This window comes from Uloborus diversus, chromosome 8, assembly GCF_026930045.1.
Source record: "Uloborus diversus isolate 005 chromosome 8, Udiv.v.3.1, whole genome shotgun sequence".
In the NCBI taxonomy this organism is placed as follows: domain Eukaryota; kingdom Metazoa; phylum Arthropoda; class Arachnida; order Araneae; family Uloboridae; genus Uloborus; species Uloborus diversus.
The window spans coordinates 65453536-65475514 of record NC_072738.1 but is presented as its reverse complement, the minus strand read 5'-3'; the positions used below and the strand labels follow the sequence as shown (position 1 = coordinate 65475514).

General features: G+C 34.6%; 1 protein-coding gene across 1 annotated transcript in view; it reads right to left on the bottom strand.

Annotated features, from left to right (window-relative positions):
- Positions 1–20483, bottom strand: part of LOC129227872 (anoctamin-7-like) — a 59345-nt gene extending 38862 nt beyond the window's left edge. Inside the window, exons 1-4 of the mRNA XM_054862492.1 lie at positions 20430–20483; positions 17688–17795; positions 15729–15865; positions 14488–14656 (exon numbers count right to left, since the gene is read on the bottom strand). Of these exons, the coding sequence (XP_054718467.1) occupies positions 14488–14656; positions 15729–15865; positions 17688–17795; positions 20430–20468 (453 nt within the window). The 5' untranslated portion in view covers positions 20469–20483. The remainder of the gene's footprint in view (positions 1–14487; positions 14657–15728; positions 15866–17687; positions 17796–20429) is intronic.
- Between the last annotated feature and the right edge of the window lie 1496 nt (positions 20484–21979).

The following is a 21979-nucleotide window of genomic DNA, read 5'->3' as shown; positions in this document are numbered from 1 at the left end:
TGTTGGGAGACCTAGAATCCTATTTTTTCAAGTATGAAACTTGAAAGTGGTTACTACGAAAGCACTAGCCGCTACTGGTGTGTTTACCTTAAATTGGGAGACGATAAAACATTCTTTTAGACCAATTATACTTTTCGAATTGCGCTTGAAAACAAAAGTTTTTACATTCATTAAAGTAGGTACTTGATCTTACATTATTCAAGGTGCGGTGATTTCAAATTTGCGATTAGTTTTATTTTGAATTAGCGGTACCCGCACGGCTCTGCTCGTAGTAGAAGATTAAAAAGTCATTTGGTTTGCCTGTATATTTACAAATAATGGATGCTGAATTTCTTGCCAATTTGCTATATTCATTCGTTCACCCTTGTTATGGTAATTTGCTCGTTCATTTTACGGTAATTTGCTCGTCCACGTTATGTTAATTTGCTCGTCCATGTTATATTAATTTGCTCGTCCATGTTATCATAATTTGCTCGGTAAAATGTTCTTAAAATTAGAATAGGAAAAGAACAAAATCGAATTTTCGAAAAATCGCTTCGAGGTGCACATCCCATGATACAAACTAACTTTGTGCGAAATTTCATGAAAATCGACCAAACGGTCTATGCGCTATGCGCATCACATTGATCCGGACAGAGAAGAGATCCGGACAGATATCCCGATAGAAATCCAGACAGATATCCCGACAGAGATCTAGAAAAACTTTGAGCTTTATTATTAGTAAAGAAGTTACAGATTTTTCTTAGTTAGCCTTTTAAGTTTAGTTTGATCATTTTTTTCTGAATGTATTAGTTTTGATAGATGATAAGGGTTTATTATAACAGGACTGCAAAGTCAGAGGGGGGAAATGACCGTCTCCGAATCCGACAGCACCGACAGAGTTGCGAACTTAGAGGTAAAATGACCGACTCCTACTCTTGGAATTTTAAACTTTCGACTTCCGACTCCAAATCCTTTACCCCAAAATCAGTCCGACTCCAACTCCTTTACCCCAAAATCTGTGCGACTCCGACTCCAAGACTTCGTAGTCTTGACTTCTACTGTGAAATAATGATTGTTGAAAAGATTTGCTTATATTTTCATTCTAAAGTTTTTATTTATGTGTTTTATTTTTGGCAACGGTAAATAAAAGGAAAATTCGGAATGCTTTATTTAAAAAAAACGAAGAAGAAGAGGAAGAAAGAGCTGTGCAGACGGTTTTTTTTCTTTGCGAAGATTACGTACTTAAAAGGACATTTTATTACTTATTTATTTTCTAGAAAGTCGCCCGTCAAGGTATGACGGATGAAAATTGCTTCTACTCTTCTACTTTGAAAGAAGCAATTGCCTGTTTGGTGATATTTTGACAGTTGAAATTTAATCCTAACCCCCTGTGGTACCCTAAACTCTAGTAGATAGCGCTCATTGCCGACTACCTTTTCGTTTCTTCACTCTCCTAAAATGGTGATATTTCCAGTGAAACAGTTAAGTGACCGAATCCAGTTCAGCCTTGTCAAAATAAAGATTTCCCTGCAAGGTCAAACATTACCAAAAAATATTACCAAATTATCGTGCCGTGGCGTGAGTTTCACTATTGGTGACGTCAACATTACTCGGTCATTCGCTATTATATGTATGAGAATTCTACAGACTCAACAGCCCTGATATATACATTCATACATACACATAATAACACAGTAGAATACTCAATTGCTGGAATTCAAAAAAGTTAAAGAATTAGGATAAAACGTAACTTTTCAAAAGTAAATAAAATCATTACAACGAGTAACTGAAATGCATTGTTGAATTTCACGTGCATGTAAGGTTCTCTTCCGTTATTATTGAATACAGTTTCGTATGCGAATAAAAATCAAATCTCGAACTCGTCAGAATGAAACAAAAATAAATCTGAATAGAACGCTTCCGGAAAGCGAAGAACGCTCTCGGTATTGGACGTGTCAAGTGCTCTATTTCTCACGTCTGGAATAAAATACGATGTAAATGGAAATCGGATTCGGAAAGGAATTTTAAAAAGAATTTTCACTTGGAAATGTTACTTCAGAAACATGAAATGTTAAGAATGTATAAAGCAGAAAATGTCGTGAATCCTAAGTAAGGAAAAATAATGGCCCGAAAGAGACAAAAACAGTCGAAATTTCAATTTTTCTCTCTGTGACCTGCATAGTAGTTAAATAAAATTATTAGTTAAGAAGAGGAGAATGAGTTAAAAATAGCTAACCATATGTTTGAAATATCTCGTCAGGTTAAGGAAATAAAAAGATAGAGATTTAATTTATTCCCTTTGATATTACTTCAGTGGTTTTATACACGTAATTTGATTTACGTGCGTTAAGCAAAAAGAAAGCTAATAAATAATTATGTAAAGATAGTTGTCTGTCAAATATTCAATCCAAATAATTATGGTTTTAACGCTAAGAAGATGAAGGACACTTGTTGTTTAATAAATTGAATAATATCTAACTGAACGCAATGATGGAGCTTTCTGACTTTTCATCTCTGATTTATTTTCCATCACTGATTTACTGACCTTTCATCATTTAAGTGTGTATTAAATCATTTAATCTTTATCCTCATTGGAACTTACACATACTTCCTCTTCCCTACATGATGTAATATTATAAAATCCCATTCACACCAGTTTCACCTCTACCTTTCAGTTATCATAGCCCAATGTAATTCCAAATTTTATAAATAGTAGGGGGGCATACTACATTCCGTGGGAAATTTCGTGAGGAAATTGCGAGACCAATTTTGATATATTCCTTATGGTCTATATAACTATGCCTCATCGGGTGTTTTGCTTGAATTCGTGTCAGACGGCTTGTATGACGTCATCAATCCAAGATGGCGGCTTTGATGAGTTTTTGAAATTATGAGCTTATTTTTGGGTATTTTGTGATAATTTTCTGGTGAATTTACTTGATTAATATTCTATTCACCTTCTTACTATAAATTAAAAACAAAATATTTGATTTATTTGTTTATTGACTCATTTTTAAAGAAAATTCTGATAAATCCTATTTTTTTACCTTGGCACACTTTAATTAGCAACTTAAAAGCATCTCGGGTGAGCTTTCGCAGTTAAAAATATTTTCATTTTTCAGGCTAAGATCCCTAAACATTAGTGCAGTTGAACCTCGTTAATTTGAACACGATTATAACGAACTACTGCTAAAGCAAACTACATTTGCGGGTACTGTCCTTCTGTTGAAAATCACTTAACACACTCAGCACTATTGTTTTTCAGATAAAACGAGCTACTGTTGGGACAAATTTACTTTGAATGTTCCTTTGAGTACGTTTTAACGATGTTCGACTGTGTAATCGTTAAACAGAATATCGTATTAGATCGGGGGTGCTCTTAAGGAATTCGTAGGGAGAGTAGAAGAAAAAGCTTCTGAGTAGAGAAAGTATTAAAGTCAGACCAAACAACGTAAGTAGAAGCACAAATTTGTAAATTACAGCAAACACGTGTTTCGGCGTTACAGGGAACGCCTTTTTCAATGCAAAAATAATGAGCTTATGGATGAAAAGACATCCGACAAAAGCTTTTGTCGGATGTCTTTTCATCCATAAGCTCATTATTTTTGCATTGAAAAAGGCGTTCCCTGTAACGCCGAAACACGTGTTTGCTGTAATTTACAAATTTGTGCTTCTACTTACGTTGTTTGGTCTGACTTTACTATTCAGCACAAAGGTATTTATTTATCTTAGAGAAAGTATTGTCTGCCGGTTCGTTGGTGAATAATCTGATCTACAAGTACGGTTATTTTTTCCTTAACCTATTTCTGCTGTTTTATTCACGATGTCTTCTATCCCAGAAACTCATTTACAAGTTTCTTTGCCTCCATCTTTAAAAAAAGCAAGGCTACAAATTAATTACAAACTGTGTATTTTTTGTCAGATTAAGAAGGACCGATTAATTAAACCCATTGGTTATGATACAGTGTTAGAATGTATCAAGAAGAGAACAGAATGGAATGACAGAGTATACATTACTTAAGGATAAGATTAACGAATGTGATCGTAGAAGAATCGAAGAATGAAAACGCATCATGGCATGCAGAATGCTACAAGAAGTGCACTCATAAAGAAGCATGGACAGAAGTAAGAGATTACACGAAATGGATAAGAATGAACCACCCCGTTCTACTTCAATTCATGAAGACCATGTTGTAGGCTACACAACGAGATCCGAAATTGTCGTTGTTGACAAAAATAAGTGTTTTCTGCTTCAAAAATTGGAGTGTAAAAAAACCATTGGTGGTGATAAAAACAGATTCTGCAGGTCAGCAATTACAAAAAGCAATTGAAATTTCCAAAAATGAAACTTTCAAAATTAAGCTCAGTGACTGTACGGATCCAGGAGACCCTCATGCAAAGGACATTTTATACCATAAATCTTGCTGGGTAAAACATGTATATAATGTTTTACGAAAACATCGCGATCCTGATGCAGTAACAAAGTCGCAAGACATTTCTAATGAAGCAACAGACGTAAAATTTCTGTGTGCATTAAATGATTTTCTTGTTCAGGGAAATGTTTCTACAATAGCAGACCTTGAAATGAATTATCAGTCAATTGCAAATAAAAATGAAGGAAAAAATAAAACGCGAAAAGAAATTAAAAATCTCATTCAAGAAGAAATGGTTGACGCTATATTTAGTAATCCAATAAGAGTAAAATGAGTCGCAACGCGTGTCTTTAAAGGCAACTGTAGACTCCGTACCAAGCTTCAAAGGAAACTGTTCATCGACACACCCGAGACATGCCTTTGCAAGTTGGTGTTGGCCTTACAATGTACTCTGCTACCCGAAGCAAATTTATAATTGATTTTTTACATAAAATAGGAGTTTCGATTGATTATGCTTAAGTTCTACGTTTGGAAACACGTAGAACTTAACACAGATAGCGAATGAGGTAACAAGGCGCATGGATGACAGTGGCGGGATCTATATTCCTCCTGATCTGATAAAGGCAAGATTTCTGTTTTGTGCTGCAGATAACATTGATTTCCTTGAAGACACATCTTATGGAAAAGTTACTTTGCATGGCACTGTAATGGTACTTTATCAACAGAAAAAAGACTCGGATAGACAAATTCCACTTTCTCTTACCACACCTTCAGCAGCCCGTTCCCTTTCAACATTACCTCAGTCCCTGACTGAAATAACATCTTATAAAATTGCAAAGACAAGTAAGCCCAAATGTTCAGCATTTGGAGAAGTATTAGAAGATAAGAAAACAGAAAGTGAGATATTAGATCAGTTCCACTTAGAGGATATTTTTTGGATGATGGCCCGCTTTCAGCAAATAAAACATGAATCTGTTAATGATGATTTACATGAATCTGAAAGTGACGTAGATGATGGAAGTGCATCAAGCCCTGAACCTGTTATTCAAATTCCAAACTTGTCCGCGTACAACTCTATAGTTAAAAAACAGCAGATCACTGAAACGCGTGTTTGTGTATTACATCTCATCGATAGCAGCTCAAGTTTTCCATCAACACAGCTTACTTTCATGCAGAAACTGGAAGACGTAACTAAATATATTTTAGGAGAAAATTCACCGACAATAGTCACCATGGATATTGGGTTATACAAACCAGTTTTAAAACTTGCTATGGCAAATAAAAACTTGTCCCATAATTGGATTATTAGGCCTGGTGAATTACATACGATTATGTCTATGCTGCGAGCAATTTGGTTATATTTAGATGGTACATGTTTCGACGCCACTTTGACTGAGTTATACAGTGAAACTGTAGTGTAAAAAATTCTTGCAGGAAAGTGTGTTAGACGGGCTATCGAAGCACATTCTACGTTAAGAGTTGCACTATTCAAATGTCATCTCGATGCCTTTTATACACACAATGAAGAAATTAAACTTCAAAACGATTATAAAGTGTAAAAAAAAAATTTGAAAAAAAAAAAAAACAGAACCGACTTCAAAATTGCTCTAAAAAGTGAAAAATAATTTTATTCTTTAAACACCATCGATAATACTTTTAAACATAATTTTTGAAGTTGGCGCAAAAACGATCGATAAAATCATTCACAGCCATAACTCAACTACAAGTATAAATTTAACCAGGTCCAGTTTCTTCACTACCACATGCATTACGCATTGATGACAGCATATCTGAGTAACGATATAAATGTTTCGTTCCTAAGTTTGGATGATTTTTTGATAAAAATATGAACGAAGCATGGTTACAATGGATTTTACTTTTTGTTTTTACGCCAACTTCAAAAATTATGTTTAAAAGTATTATCGATGGTGTTTAAAGAATAAAATTATTTTTCACTTTTTAGAGCAATTTTGAAGTCGGTTCTGTTTTTTTTTTTCAAAATTTTTTTATTTCATTCTTTTTAGTGTAAATGTAGATATTTCAGTAAAAGTAAGAAGTTACCTAGTAAGAAGTGCGGCTCTATATCACTGTATTGCTTTAGAAAAGCCTTTATTCAAAATTATCATTACAATTACTATTAATGTTACAGTTATATGGCACCAAACTTTTATAACAATGAGTTTCATATTGTCGCGTAGATGAAAATAGCGAAGACAATGTGAAAGCAAAATGAAGCGAATACTCGTTAGTCTCAACTCGAGATCTTTATTCAGAACCACGAATGAACGTTACATCTCCTTATATACAACTTGAAAAAGTGCTGGAACTTTCCAAACTTTAAAAGATACAGAAATTAATAGAACATTCGAGAAAATACGGGAAACAGTAGAAACGAAATTTTAGTAACATTTACTTTGTCCTAGTCGGGATTTGAACCCGGGTTGCTCGTGTGGGAGACGAGAATTCTACCACTGAGCCACCGTTATCCTCGGATGAAAAGAGCGAACTTCGCTACAATATGATTTTAATCATTTAATAGGGAAATTTACTGTTTTTTGCCCATAACTTTTTATCTAAAGAACAAATATAGTCAAACAAAGTAATGGGACCTAAGTTGAGCCATCCTCTATCCATTAAAAAAAGAATCATCAAAATCGGTTCACTAGGTGAGACGCTATGAGTGGACAAACAAAAAAAAAAAAACATACATACGGTATGAACTGATAACCGCCTCCTTTTTGAAGTCGGTTAAAAACTAATCAATTGCTTTCAAGAAAAAAAGTATGGTGAAGCAAAAGTACTTCACTCAAATGTAATACAGATATTAATAGATTTTAAAATACATGACAAAATGTAAGATTTTGAGGATACAGAATCAAGTGGATATTTAAACTTGCTTTGTTATATGTGCATATGATTGATACTACGCTACTTTTTGTACGGTCTGTTGGGTCAGGAAATTGGGAATTACACATTTCTTCATTGGAAGCTTTCGTTCCTATTTCTTCGCTTTGGATTTAACAAATTATGCAAGTATGATATCGTGGTACCTGACTGATATGAAGCGTCTTAAAGTTAAGCATCCAAATCTTTGGAATGAATTTATGGAAGGAAATTGGGTTGTTAAAAAGTCTTCTGTACCATTTTGTGCTTTAGGGTCATATGAAGTTTTAGAGCAAGAGAATAGGAGACTGAACGTAATTGGTGGAATAGTAAATATAACCCAAAAGAAAAATTCTTTAGCGCGATCTTTTTTTTTTTTTTTTTTTTTTTTTTGACCTCTCCAGAGCTGGCAAGGCTTTCTGATAAAACTAAAGCAATGATTGGATTAAATGAAATGTTAAAGAGTAAACAGCATGATTTGGCAGGTTCTAGAGGAAAGCTTTCCAAAATATTTTTTAACTACTATTGGTAACTAAAAAAATTCACAAAATCTGAATCAAAAATCACAAATAACGAAAGAAAGAAAAATATTTTATGTAGGCAATTTGTTTTTAAATTTGAAAAGTAATTGCATTAAAATATTATATATGTAATACAAGTTGAAAAAAAATCATAATAGGCCTCAAAAATGTGTTAAAACCGAGAATTTTCATCAATATATAGTGCAGCCGCCATCTTGGATTAATGACGTCACACAGGCCGTCTGACACGAATTCAAACAAAACACCCGGTGAGGCAAAGTTATATAGGCCATAAGGAAGGTATTAGAATTGGTCTCATAATTTCCTCACGAAATTTCCCACGGAGTGTCTTTTACCTTAAGTAAGCAACTGGACTAAAATACTTTTCACATTGTGATTAGCAGGAGGCGTGTGATCTTCAACGACGAATCACGATTCAGTCCTAGTGGTCATTCCCTATTCACGCGCATGTGGAGGCTGCCTGGCTAGTTGTCCAATTCGGTTGTTATCGAGTGGCATACGACAAATAACACAAGATGTAAAGTTGTGGGGAACAATTTGTTTCGTCAAACGAAGGTCACCAATCGTTCATCTAGGCACTGTGACGGTTCGCATTTAAATGAACGACATTTTGACTCCGGTTGTGCTGCCTATGCTAACAAATCGCTTAAATGCAATTTATCTACAAGACAACGTTCGTCTACATATTGCACGACTCTCCAGATAATGTTCTTGAGGAAACAAACTACTCCCATGGTCCTCTAGATCACTAGACCTATCACCATTAGCACACGTCATGCTTGCAAAGCATATGAAGTCATCCCAAAATATTGGTTAAATAAGGCAAAGATTACAGCATGATCCTCTGGAATGATCATAGATGACCCTACTTCACTCCATGCCAAGCCGTGTTTTGTCTTGTTTATGTATATATATAGCTGCCATTGCGCCATAACTTCCCAATAAAAAAAACTTTTGTTATGAATTTGTAATTATTTTCTTACCTCCTCACAAACCACATGCATGTTAAGTTTCGTGAGGAAAGTTCGTTTTTCTTCTGGGACAGAGTTTTGGGGGCAGTTTTTTGGGACAGAGTGTAGTTCAACTTCTGAACACAGTTCAGTTTGCGCGACTTAATCACTCCCACGATTCAGATTTTGAGCTCAAAATTTTAGTTTAAGTCTAAGCATTTGAAAGCATTTAATGGGATTCAAAAAATAATGGTAAAAAAATACTTGTGTGTTACTCTACAGTCTAAAACGCATTCTATCTGCATTTCTTGAACTTCATCTTTAAAATTTATTTTCAAGAAAATGCTGACATAAAGAACCGTTCCAGCAAAACAAATTGATCAATTGTTCCTTTTTTTTACAATCATTTGAAATTTTGGATCCTTAAGTGTAATGGGGCCTATCTCCTTCCGAAGACGTTTGGGACCCTTATTGTTTGTTTAATATTATTTGTCTTAATTCGTAGTATTACGCCTTAAAGTTTTGCCCAAGAGTTTAGACTCACTCTTTATAGGTGAAGTTGGCATGCAATATCCGTCGAGCTATATAATAAGCTACTATTACATATCGATGGTAATACCAGTCACTTTCACAAAATGAGTGGGAGAGGTGCCACTGTTCATCGCTCACAAGTGTTTGAATACTAGGTTGTGACTGACAAAGCACAGCTCAAGACACTTAATATCCAGTTCGACATTTTGACTTTAGGTCTGCTAAAGCAGAAAGTCGAAATTCAAAGGCAGGCGGATGAAAAACACAATAAAAACCTAAAAAGAGGTTATTATTAAAAACATTTACATGTGACTAAAAATTGTGTAAATAGAGTATAGCTACTTTTACTGTTTAACTTTAGTTATTTTGTATTTTGTGTACTTCCGCTCCCTTGAAAATCGTCTGCGTCCTAAAGGGAGGCACGCCGTTTAGGTTGAGAACCGTTGCCTTGAGGCAGAAAATTAGTACACTATAGGTATAGTGTGAGTTTTGTTCTTTTTTTTTTTAAATTTCAGTTGTGTAGAGAGGAGGGTTACTAGGAAGTGTGAGTTAAGGTAATAAGGTGAAATTCCGTTACAACAAAATTCAACGGACTACAAATTTTATTCGTTGTAGCGGGAATTTCGTTGTACACTGTGAAAACGGACCAGAAACGTTCCTGGAAAATAATGAGCAGCTGATGTGCCCAATTTCTGCCAGTGACATATCTTGCAAAAACCAGGAACGTTTTCCACTGAAATTCACTAACAGGATAATTCCAGGATAATGACATTATCCTGGAAACCTCCTGAAATATTCAGAAATCTTCCCGTTTAAAGCCAGTCGTGACTCTGAAATATTAGAGCAAATATACGAAGGTATATAATACTATAACAGCTTGGCACCTTCCTGGTTTATCAAAGAAGTTCCGAAAGTAGTATTGGAAACATGGCCAAAGCAAGTAATTATCAAGAATTTCACTCGCCTGCAATTCTTGCAAAAATGCGTAGTCCGTGGACTTAGTCTCTCCTTTCGGAAGCTTAATCAGTCTTGACGGGTCATAATCGATCTGAAGCACATACACTTTATAAATATTCTCAGTTCATCTTTAAACTGGGAGTTAAAAATATTTTTCACAACAGTGACAAGTCTGTATTGGTGCAACTTGTAGTAATTCAGGAAAAGTTTTGACAATGATACTTGATTTTTCCAGGAAGTGGGTAAGAACCGTTGAAATCCCGAAATGTAACACGGAAATACTCAATAATGTTTCGGAATTTTTTAGTGTAATGAATTTCAAGCAGAGTAATGAAAGTTAAATCGGGATGGAACATTAGTTTTGCTGAAACTGATATTTCGTTGAATTGGCATACGTTGTAACCGGGCTTCACTGTAGTTGTTTTAAAGAAAGTGGTACAAAAACAAAGTGATTTGCAGTAACTTTCGTCGTGTTAGACACGAGCAAATGCGTTAAATAGTAAATCACAATACTCATGTTGTAGTCTCATTAGAACCAAATACTATTTAGATTATTCATAAAAATCCTAAATGCATTTAAAATTTTGTATGTATTTGGAACGAGAATGGACAGATCTCTACATAGTATAAAATGAAGTGTCCAAAAAGCGTCTGTTTGTTTGAACTCGCAAAACTCGAGAACTACCCGGTCGATTTCGCTGAAATTTTCACAATTTGTTCCTTTAAGTCCTGAGAAGGTTTGCAGACCAGTTCGAAAAAAATTCGATGAATAGTTCTTTTTTTATTCCAATTTAGGCCCAATTTTCACATAAATTCCCGAATATGGGGGTAAAAAATTACTCGCAATTAGTAATATTACATATCGTTGGAAAGGGTAGAATTTTCCGCGTTCTACGCAATTTGTTCCAACGCTCTAACTTAATTGCGGCGGGAGTTATTTACGTTTTTAGCTCGAATTTGTTTAGGCTTAGCTGAAATTTAGGCAATACTTTCTTCATTAAATCCATCAATAAAAAGTGAAGGAATTGTCCTACAGTTTTCGTTTTGACACCATTAAAAGAGCTACCTTTTTTACTTCAGATCTAACTCGACCTATGGTCGGAAGTTTAATTCTCTATCTCCATTAGAAAAAAAGTTAATTAAATGAAGTTCAAAAATCTGTTCTCTATTCAAGTTTTTAACCATTTTATTTTGCGTTTCCACGGTAACGCTTTTTGAATTCATTGTTTCTATCTTTCTCATTTTCAACTCTGAAACTTATTTTATTTTGTGTTTCCATAGTTACGCTTTTTAAATCCATCTTTCTCATTTTATTTTAATTTCTTAAAAGTATTTTAATATCAGTCGTCATTGTTTGGAGTTGAAATTTTGCATGATGATTTTTTTTTCTTTTATTTATGCCTGATTGTTGAATATACGTCACTTGACACAATTTTTGTTTTCAAAACAGACCGGGCAAAGCCGGACAACGCAGCTAGTCCAATATAAACAATGAACTTGACAGAGGTGACATTATGTTTGATTAAAATGTCATTGTACATTGGTTTCACAGATTCAAACTGTGGCATACTATTAAATAAAAAGACGAAATCCATAAAACATATGACAAAGGGGTGGGTGATGGTGAAGTGTGATGAGATTTTGCGATAAAGGGGGAGGGGTGGAAAAAAAAGTATGGCATATTAATGGACAGCCTCTTGCAAGAACTCAGCAAAGAGTTTCAATTATACGAAAGTGAAGGAAAAGACGTTAAAAAAAAAAAAAACTTTTCTTCTGTTTTGCAAATTCTATTTGCTTCTTTGTTCCTTCTTGCATTTTTTATTTTCCCTCACCCCTCCTCCACCACAAAGGGATTTTTTAAAAACGCGTTATGCTTTTTCCCGAAAGCACTTCATGGAAATCATACAAAAACTTTCGTATTTCAAATTTTTCTGCTCTGATTTTGAAGAGCGTTTTGGTTTTGGATTCTGAAAACCAATAAATAGCACTCATCGGCGGAGAAAAATGTTTTTAACATGAAATATGTAAAATCCATGCAACTGAATAGCAATTGAATTCTCCATATAAGGAGGATGAATTTATTTTTGAAACGTATTTTTCAGTACATTTTACAGACTACTAAGTCTATTTTAAAATAGGGAAAAAAAGAGATAATAAATTAAATAATAAAGAATAAAATTATACAAGCGGCAACTGAATCTTTATTTGACGCATCATTTTATGCTTCGGCAATAAGTTAATTATTACAATTCTTGTTAAAGAAGTATGCTTGCATTCAATGGTTTCTTTTCAAACTGTATTGCGTCAATTAAAAATATATATATATAATTCATGTAGAGATGTTTTAACCATTTAAACACGATTTGAAATATTATTTATAATAACCGAAACTGGATTTTATATTTCATTTATTTCATGTAAATAATCAATAAGAATATTATTGTAACAAAGAAGACTATTATTCAGATGACTGAAAACCATATTTGCAAGATTGCTAGCCAGTGGCATACATAGCACCTTCGCAACCCCCCCCCCCCCCGCGTGGGCACACGCTCTGAAAAATCACACTACGTTAAAATTATTTAAAAAATTTTATGAGGGGGGGGGGGGCACTTATAAATCTTTCGAGGGTGGCGCAGCGAAGTTTTTGTACACTACTTTTGCTAGCTCGAAATAATGAAAAAGATCCCTAAGTTTTAGCTATCTTTCATAACTTTTCGAAATATTGTCAACAATTGCAATCATGATTTTGATTTCAACAAAGGATGAAGCATTTTCTATCGTTAAAGGTTTATTGGCTGAGAATTTTTCTGCAAAGCAATTTCTTACGTGAAAAGTAAAATGTTCACTTATTTTTCCATACTGGATTATCCCAGCCTTGAAGAAAAGTTGGAAGAAACAACGCCCCTTGAAATGTATAAATATTTGTGACTATTTATGGTCTCATGGATTTGGTGTAGGTCAATGACTAGCGAGGTAGATTAGCAACAACAATAACATTTGTAAGTACTAGAAGCATTTTTAACACTTTTAACTATGTAGAATCTATGAAGAAAGTACAATTACCACCGAATAAATTAGGGGAATGAAAAGCCTACTTTTTCCAAAAGACAGCTAAAAGTTCAATGAAATTGTTAATAGTTGAAATCAGCGGTGCCTAACCTTTTATTTTGCCCAAGAAGAGCACCTCAAACTAAGATAAATCTCACTCGCGTGGACTATTACACTGTATAAAGTTTTAATCTTAATTTAATATTTTCAGATAAAATGGAAAAGCGCGGGAAAAGGAAAAATAAATACAACCCAAGTATTGTTGTGATTTGTATGATAGTTTTATTAATAAAATTTCCATTTTTTTTTTTTTTTTTGAAAACCTAATTCTGACTATTTGGCTCTAAATTTGTAACAATAATTGAAAATACCAAATGGAGATGATTAATTTGGAAGGTTCCATAATATATTTTTGATCCATATCATTGAACGTGGACATAACAACGGCAATACGGCCGGCGGGCCGTAGGTTGGACACCGCTGGTCTAAATGATTTTTTCTAAAACGAATTTTAATGTACAACTAGTAGAAGATAACTGAGATTTTCAACGGTTAACAAGAGCTGTAAAACACGAATGTAAGTTTAGATGAAGAGAATTTTCGAAGTTTGACAGGTTTTATTGAAAATTTGACAAGTATAGAAGGTTTGGGGTTCGCCGGATTGTCCAGCTTTTTTGCTGTACAGTAGCAACTTAGACTTAACAGCTGTTGAGAGTAGTTTTATGTAAAGTTTTGCTTTCTAGAGTCACTCGTCGGTGATGCTATGATTTGCACGCAGTTTTAAATATAAAAATTTCGTAGCATTAAGAAAAAGATTTCCGAAATTCAAAAAGTCTGGATGTTTGTGAGCTAGAACTTAAAAAAGATCATATCTAATGGTTATTTATTTATTTTTGAAATTAGAAAATCTGTCAAAATTCTCGAAACAAAAATAAAGCGACCCCTCCCCCAATAAATTTATTTAAGCGTAAATATTCATGTGTCTTGCATGTGTTTGATACATTAGTTTATTACTGAAAAATAAAATGAGGTGCTAATTCAGTACATTTTTCAAAAATCACATTTCAAAGTTTAGATCGCAACCAGAAGATAGCATTTTTGAACACGTGTCATACGGAGGTAGGGCTTTATGCACCAGAAAATACAGTTGAAATTTTATCAAGTATAGCATTACAAGATGGGGACAAAAAGAGAAAAAAAGTTGAAAAGTGTACTTACATCGTGCAGTGGGAAAGCAGCTGCGTAAGCACCTTCCTCAGTTAGTCTATCGATGCCGATTTGCGCCCGGCGCCGCTTCCCGTACGCCGCCGTTTGCAGTATCGCGTGCACTATGCGAATGCGCTGTGTCCGGGTGAAGTACTCGTCCTGGTTGTCACTGCCCAGGAACCTGGAAGGAAATTATTTGTTTTTTAAATACGTAAACGAAAACTTTGCCAACAAATCGACCCAATCATTATGCTCGTTCTATACGGAACGAAGCATTTCACGACACTATATAACGATTGTGCTACACTAAAAAACTGAAAGTTTACTAGAAAATCTCCGGTAAATTCGGCTAACATAAAATTGTTTAGTAACTATAAATCCTGTTCTTCAGCAACATTGTCAACGCTACTTAAGACTGAATTGTTCCATTGCTAGAAACCTTTCATGGGATCTCAGTTTCCTAGAGATTTTCAAGTAATAGAGCAATTTTTTTGCAGTGTGGATACAAGATTAAACCATACGTAAGAGCGAACAAATTTCGTTTTTTGTGAAGTCGTTTTCTGCTCATACATCCCGATGAAGTTAGAAAATGCTCAAAAAGAACCAGATGGAAGTCTAACTTTTCTGGCGTTCCACAAGTTATGTCATTCTCTCAATCTTTGTGAAGCTTGTCATGGGCTGGACGACGTCATCAGCTGTAACTTCACTTCATGTGCAAAGAACATTTATTCTATCTCTATTACTGTGGTAGCAATCAAATCTCAAAGCAAAGAACCAAAGGAGCTGACCAAACTCAATATCCCCCCCCCCTTGCATCATTAAGTCACTACCTCCGAATAGTCTTAAATGGAACTATTTTTCGAAAGCTAGTCCTTTTTCAATTACATTCTAAACTCATACATTTCCATAGATACACATAAGTTTCAAAAAGTCGAAAAGCTTGGTGACTGTTAGCGCTATTTTGACAAAAAAGTCGCCAATTCGGTGATATTTCTTAAATTTATCTCCAAACCCGCTGACTCAACAAAGAAAACACGCGGCAGAAGCTAGATCACCGCCGTAGGCGGCTAGTAAGCTTAAAAATCCGCATTTGGCGAAATATTCATGAATCAAACTGATGCCAACAATACTGAAATGAAAGTGCTTCGAGATTGAATTCCAGTTCCCCTTTAGTGCAGATATAATAGCAAATTTAGTACCTAAAGATAGCCTGATTAAAAAAAAAAAAAAAAAAAAACTGTTCCGTTACTCACTTGTCAATCTTCGATTTCTTGAAGGCGCAGGTGTAGTAATCCAGAGGTTTATTGGGAACCTCTTCACGCATAATGTTCGGAATGAATACCGTCCGCAACAAGTGCTCGGACCAATTACAACTTGGGTTCGGATGCGCCTAGAAAATTCAAGACAAAATTCAAAAATCTATCACGTCTGAATAGAAAATAAATGATTACTGAGCAAACGCATTAGCACTGAAAGGATTAAAAGAAGCACAGGAAAACCTATTTATACGAACTTTCTCAATATGGAACATGAATTGGATGGAAAAAACCCAACACTGACACGTTTCGTTAGGCATATAATCATGTGTTTTAAATAAAGTCATACTTCGAGCAACGATTTCTACGATTTTAAGTTGCCCAATCATATTTTAATAGTTTTATTGCAGTTATTGGTGTAAAATGGAAGAAAAATCCTGAAGTTATTATACCAGTTAACTAACATTATGGAATAAAAAAGCATTAAATCTATTTAAAATGAATTGTTATGGTTCAAAGTGATCCTGCACTTTATTGTACTTTTGACTTACGTCAGAAGTGGGATGCAAAATAAATCTTGTAATAAAAGTAGTGCAATTTTATAGCAGAAAAATGAGTTCTGTATCTGGTTAAAAATTCTTCTTTTGCAATTTACAACGTCACTAGATTTTTAGCAATTATAATATTTCGTAGAATATTGCAATGTCGGAAGAGCAATTTCAACAAGTTTAAAAATAGTCTCCAAATATTTACTTCAGAATTAAATTCAGAATTTTTTTGTAAAATAAAGAGTAGAAAACATATTTCACAACCTCATTAGGAGAGTGCCAGAACTGAGCTTTCTAGTTACTTTTAAAGTCAAATACAACCTCTGACGTTAAAGTTCAGTGAATGAAGACAGAACGACAAGTCTGGCAACACTAGAGAAACAAAACGCTGCATCAGCGTAGTTGTGGGAGTTGACTATTTCGAAGGATAGTAAGGTAACTTTCGTTAATATTTCATGATGTTGATGTTACAGAACTACTCTGCGAACTTTATTGTCAGAAGGTGTTATAAAATTTGATGCGGCACAAGTTAATCGGCACTGCTCAAAGTTACCCAAAATGATTAATTATGTGAAAAAAGGTTTAGATTCATTTGTAAAAAAAATAAGCATAAATTGTAAGCAGTTTTATCCTTACATTTACAGCAAAAATATTAAAGTACATCGAATTCGAAAAATGTAGCATGGCTCACTATGGTAGGAGTTAGTGATGATAGCACCAAAAGGTAGGGGTAGACCGGGGCACATTTACTCAAATTTTTTTTTCGATGTATTTTCTAATTTTTATGTTTTAACTTAGGAAATTTTAGAAATTGCGGTTTTATAAAGCAGTTAATGGAGTCCAAATTGGTATAGTCAGTTATTGCTCAGCTTTTGTTTTTAACCGTTAGAAAAATTCTTTTTGAGTACAAGTCGGCTGCGTAAACTTGCCCCGAACGCGGGACACGTTTACGCATATTTATTTTTACTCCTAACGTGGGTTACTCCTAATGTAAGTTATCGCCCTATACCACATTCTGGCTATAGGGCGGTAACTTACTGAATATACCTGCCTTGCCTTCAATATTCGAGTTGAACCGAACCATTGTTTCGGTCACTCGTCTAGTCAGTGCTAATTCTGTATTAGCTACCAGTTTGTTTGGCACTCTTTGGCTTGCTTAAGAGGTTTTCCACCTCCAGCTCAGTTACTCCTATGCCGGGCTGATGAGTGCTAATAAGCACGAAACTGCAATCCTCGGTTGGAATGACTGAGCTGGCGGTGTATTTCATGTATAGCCTTAGCTTTGGTGCTATAGCATTAGCCCTGGCTATAGGGCGGTAACTTACTGAATATGGTAACTTTTATTTTAAAAATAGTTTTAAATATTGATTCTTTGCAGTACCCAAATAATTTGAAAACTTATGAGTACCTGCAGTGGTGCCCTGATGCAGAGTTGTTCCGCGTAGTGGACGAGTACTGGCCAAGGAGCCGACAGCTTGATGAAGTGGATGACACTATTTTCGCTCTCTACTGCTTCCTAAGGTGAATGCAACAATAACGTATTAGAATTTAGACGTTAGAGGTGATCTTTAGTCTAAAATATTAGTTTAAATAGGAACATGATTGTCCAACAGTGCTGATTGGGGATTGAAAGGAGTGTTAAGAGAATGATGAATTACCTAATAAATAAGTAAAATTTTATGGCTACAATATTTAATAAAATATTATCCTTTGCTTGTATTGATAGGATTTTAATTCAAATATACATTTTGCATATAAAAAAATTATAGATTTATTGAAATAAAGTTTCGTAGTAACTCAATAAAATTTAATAGGCGCCAATGATAGGAAAATAGATACAAGGAACACATCTCCGGTTTCTTAATTTCCTTGATTCTTGATTTCTACTTTTGGAGGACTGTCAAGTATGACGTGTATTGAAAGAAACCCGCAAAAATTTAAGAACTACCTTACATTCATCTTCTGCCCTAACACTAAATGTACTAACAGCCGTTATTTTGTATGAAGTTAGGCGCCATGGGCGTCCTTCAGAAGCTCTTGATGGTCACTTTTGAGTCCATACTGTAACCTTTTTTCATAGTCAAAAATTTACCCTTCCTGAAGAAATTGTCAAGAGGTACAGACTAGAAAAAGTTGAGTTATTGTTTTGACCTTTATATGGGTCATTTTCCAGAAAACGTAACTTTTAAACGCAAATATTTTTCAATTACCTTATCAAAAATTAAAAACTCGCAGTATGTAATGATAATGTAGAAACTTAGTTCCTTAAATAGATATATGATTTATTCTTTATGAATTTACTTCATTAAGGGGACAAAAAGAAAAAAAAATGTTTTTTTTCTTAAAGTGAGAGCAATAGCAAAATTTAGTTACAGAGATGGATGAAATAACAAAATTTGTTCTTAAAAATTCGTTTGCCAAATGTAAGAAAATCCGTACTGCACATACTTACATTATTGACAATCTATACATTTTCTGGAAGAGTCGTAAGAATCAAGTTAAAATAACACGTAGATGGATTGCTATTCGTAAAACAGTCTTCAATTGTGGTTTGTCGGAAGCGTTCTCGACTTTGCTTTTCTTTTCATTAACACTAACTTGAGCGTTGATTAGATGCAGAAGGAGTTCAATTTACTTCTGGGTTGTAATTAAAACAGTCTGTAAAAAAAATACTCATTCTTTTTCCTAATTGTCGGGTAAGGTAAAAAAAATTGTGGTGGCAAGAAGTTTCGTCGGCCATGAACAGGTGCTCGATCCCTTCTTCTTCCAAGGTACCGCAATCGGTGAAACTTCTTGATTTGCTTTAGACAAGGATTTTGCTTACCATGCAAGTTTGTTTACTTTTTACTTGTAACAAGATGGAGCCATTGTCACTATCATCAAGACATCAGATTGCACTCCGAAGCTGCTCTTCAAAGACGTATATAAATAACCTTTACTCATTTAGGGACATTGTAATAGTTTTGGGACTCCTGATAACAGAGTCGACGCAAATACGTCGGCCATGTTTTTCCTTTTATCAAAAGAAAGCGAGCAAAATTCGTTGCTCAGAAGTTCTGAATACACGAACCCCGCTCCCCCCCCCTCGGAAGACCTTTTTTCGAAATGAAACAATATGAGAGCTTGCGAAACAAGCAATAAAGGAGATAGACGACGTTACAAAGTGATAGCCAATCGGCAACCTCCAAATTTTTGCACGGTTTGTAGCAAAGTAAAGGTTGTTTATATGCTACCCGGTGGGACGATGCGTGGGAAAAAAGATAAATGGAACCCACCTCATGTTTCTTAATTTCGTTGATTCTTGATTTCTACTTTTGGAGGACTATCAAAAATGACGTGTATTGACAGAAACCCGCAAAAATTTAAGAATTATCTTACATTCATCTTCTGCTCTAACACTAAAAATACTAACAGCCGTGCTTTTGTATGAAGTTAGGCGCCATGGGCTTCCTTCAGAAACTCTTGATGGTCACTTTTGAGCACATACTGTAACTTTCTTTCATAGTCAAAAATTTACCCTTCCTGTAGAAATTCTCAAGAGGTACGGACTAGAAAAATTTGAGTTATTTTTTTGACCTTTATATACATAAATTCTGCCAGAGAGAGAAAAAGAGCAACAGCGTGTAAAAGCAAATTAAGTTCAATTTTCTCGAGCACAGCGAAAACTAAACATCCATTACTTCTAATATTGGGACTGTGTCATGAATCCAGTACATTTTAGTTAGTCTTCACGTCACTAATTCAGCAAATTTACATGTCATCAATTTAGTAAGTTTCCATAAGATCAATATGGAAACTAACTCAGGTCTATTAACAAGTATGATTATTTTCCAAATTGCTGCATAGTTTATGCGGAAAGTAAGACTTTAGAAGAAAGAAATTGTCAGAAAGTTGACGGGCTTTAAAAATTTGGTTCGCTTCGTCACATTTAACCTTTCATTTTTTCTCTGTTAAATATTTTAATAAGATTTCAATGAATATTTTTCAAAGACGATGATGTTGATTTCTCGAAATACTATTCATCCGCCCGATCATATATTGCACAATGAATAATATTCTAACACCCAAAGCAAGTTATTATTGTGAGAAAACTTTAAAAATATAAACTTTGAAACAATATATTTAGCTCCAAATGTGTAGGAAGTCATACTTCTTCCATGTGTAACCCCGCCTTCACCAGGTTTGCCATGAATTTCTTTCTCCAAGCTTCATGTTTGTGTGTCCTCTGCGCATTCATTCTTGGGTGGGGTCTATCCTCGGAGTCTTCTTCGTACACCAGAACATAATCTGAAAGAGAAAAGCCAAATGATAACACAAAGATATTTGAAAGCAAAATTTAGAGACTCTCTAGTATTTTGAAAACAAGAGTGCAATTACCAAAATTAACAACTGTGGTAAAGTCTCACTGTATCCCAAATTCTGTTCCAACTGCTGCAGACTTTTTTTTAGTTTTTTGACAGGAAACGTTTGTCTAACTGCCTATTTGTGTTATTTTCATCTGATGACTCTCCAACCTGTAGTTTATGTAACTATCGACATGGACAAGTCATGGACGTTGCTCATCTGGATGATTGCTCTGCGCTAAATATTTTTAGTTGTGTTGTCGAGAGATATTGGAGAGTCCGTGCACTGTAAAAAAATTCTGAAACGTTACTGGATATTTCCGTGTTACGTTTCAGGATTTTAATGGTTTTTATCCACTTCCTGGAAAAATTAAGTATCATTGTCAAAAAGATTCCTGAATTGCTACAAGTTGCACAAATGCAGACTTTTCACTGTTTTGAAAAATATTTTTAGCTTCCAGTTAAAAGATTAACTGAGCATATTTATAAAGTGCATCGGCTTCAGCTCAAATATGGCACGTCTATGCTATTTAAGCTCCCAAAGAGAGCGAATAAGTATGGACTACGTTGCTTTGCAAGTATTGCAGGCAAAGGAAATTTTTTGTTTCTTACTTGCAATTCTGGCAATGTTTGCCAGAATTGCAATTCGGGGGAAACGGGAATTGCCTTCGGCCATGTTTGCATGAATGCTCTTATAACTTCCTTGATGAATCAGGAAGAAGCCAAGCTATCATATTATTCTTTCTTAAGTTTACACTAATTTTCCAGAGATACGCCTGGCTTTTAACGGGAAGATTTGTGAATTTTTCAGAAGGCTTCCAGGTTAATATCAGGAAGGTTACTTAATTTTAGTGGAAAAAGTTCCGGGATTTTGCAAGATATGTTACTGGCAGAAATTGGGCACATCAGCTGGCCATTATTTTCCAGGAACGTTTCTGAATCGTTTTTGCAGTGCGGTCCAAAGATCTAATGGAATGGTCAATTGATCCGTCATTTGAGAAATGAATATAGAATGAAAGTGCCCTATACTTACCAAGAAACCACACGATAGTGTAATAATGAAAAAAAAAATAAAAAAACAAAATAAATAGAGATCGAAAGAATATTGTAAAACGTGTTTCTGGAGGCACACTTGCTTTGACCTCGTCTCCCATTGAGTGAAAAAGGGAAGAAAACAAATGTGCAATAAGTTTCGAGCTCAAAAATTCAAAAGAATATTTGCGTCCTTTCAAATAAATAAATAAATAAATAAATAAAATAAAAAAATACATTAAAATAGCTCATACAAACAATAATAGTAAATAGTTAGCAAAAAGCAATTTAAAGCTAAGTAAGAGGAGTCAGTAGGTACATGCAT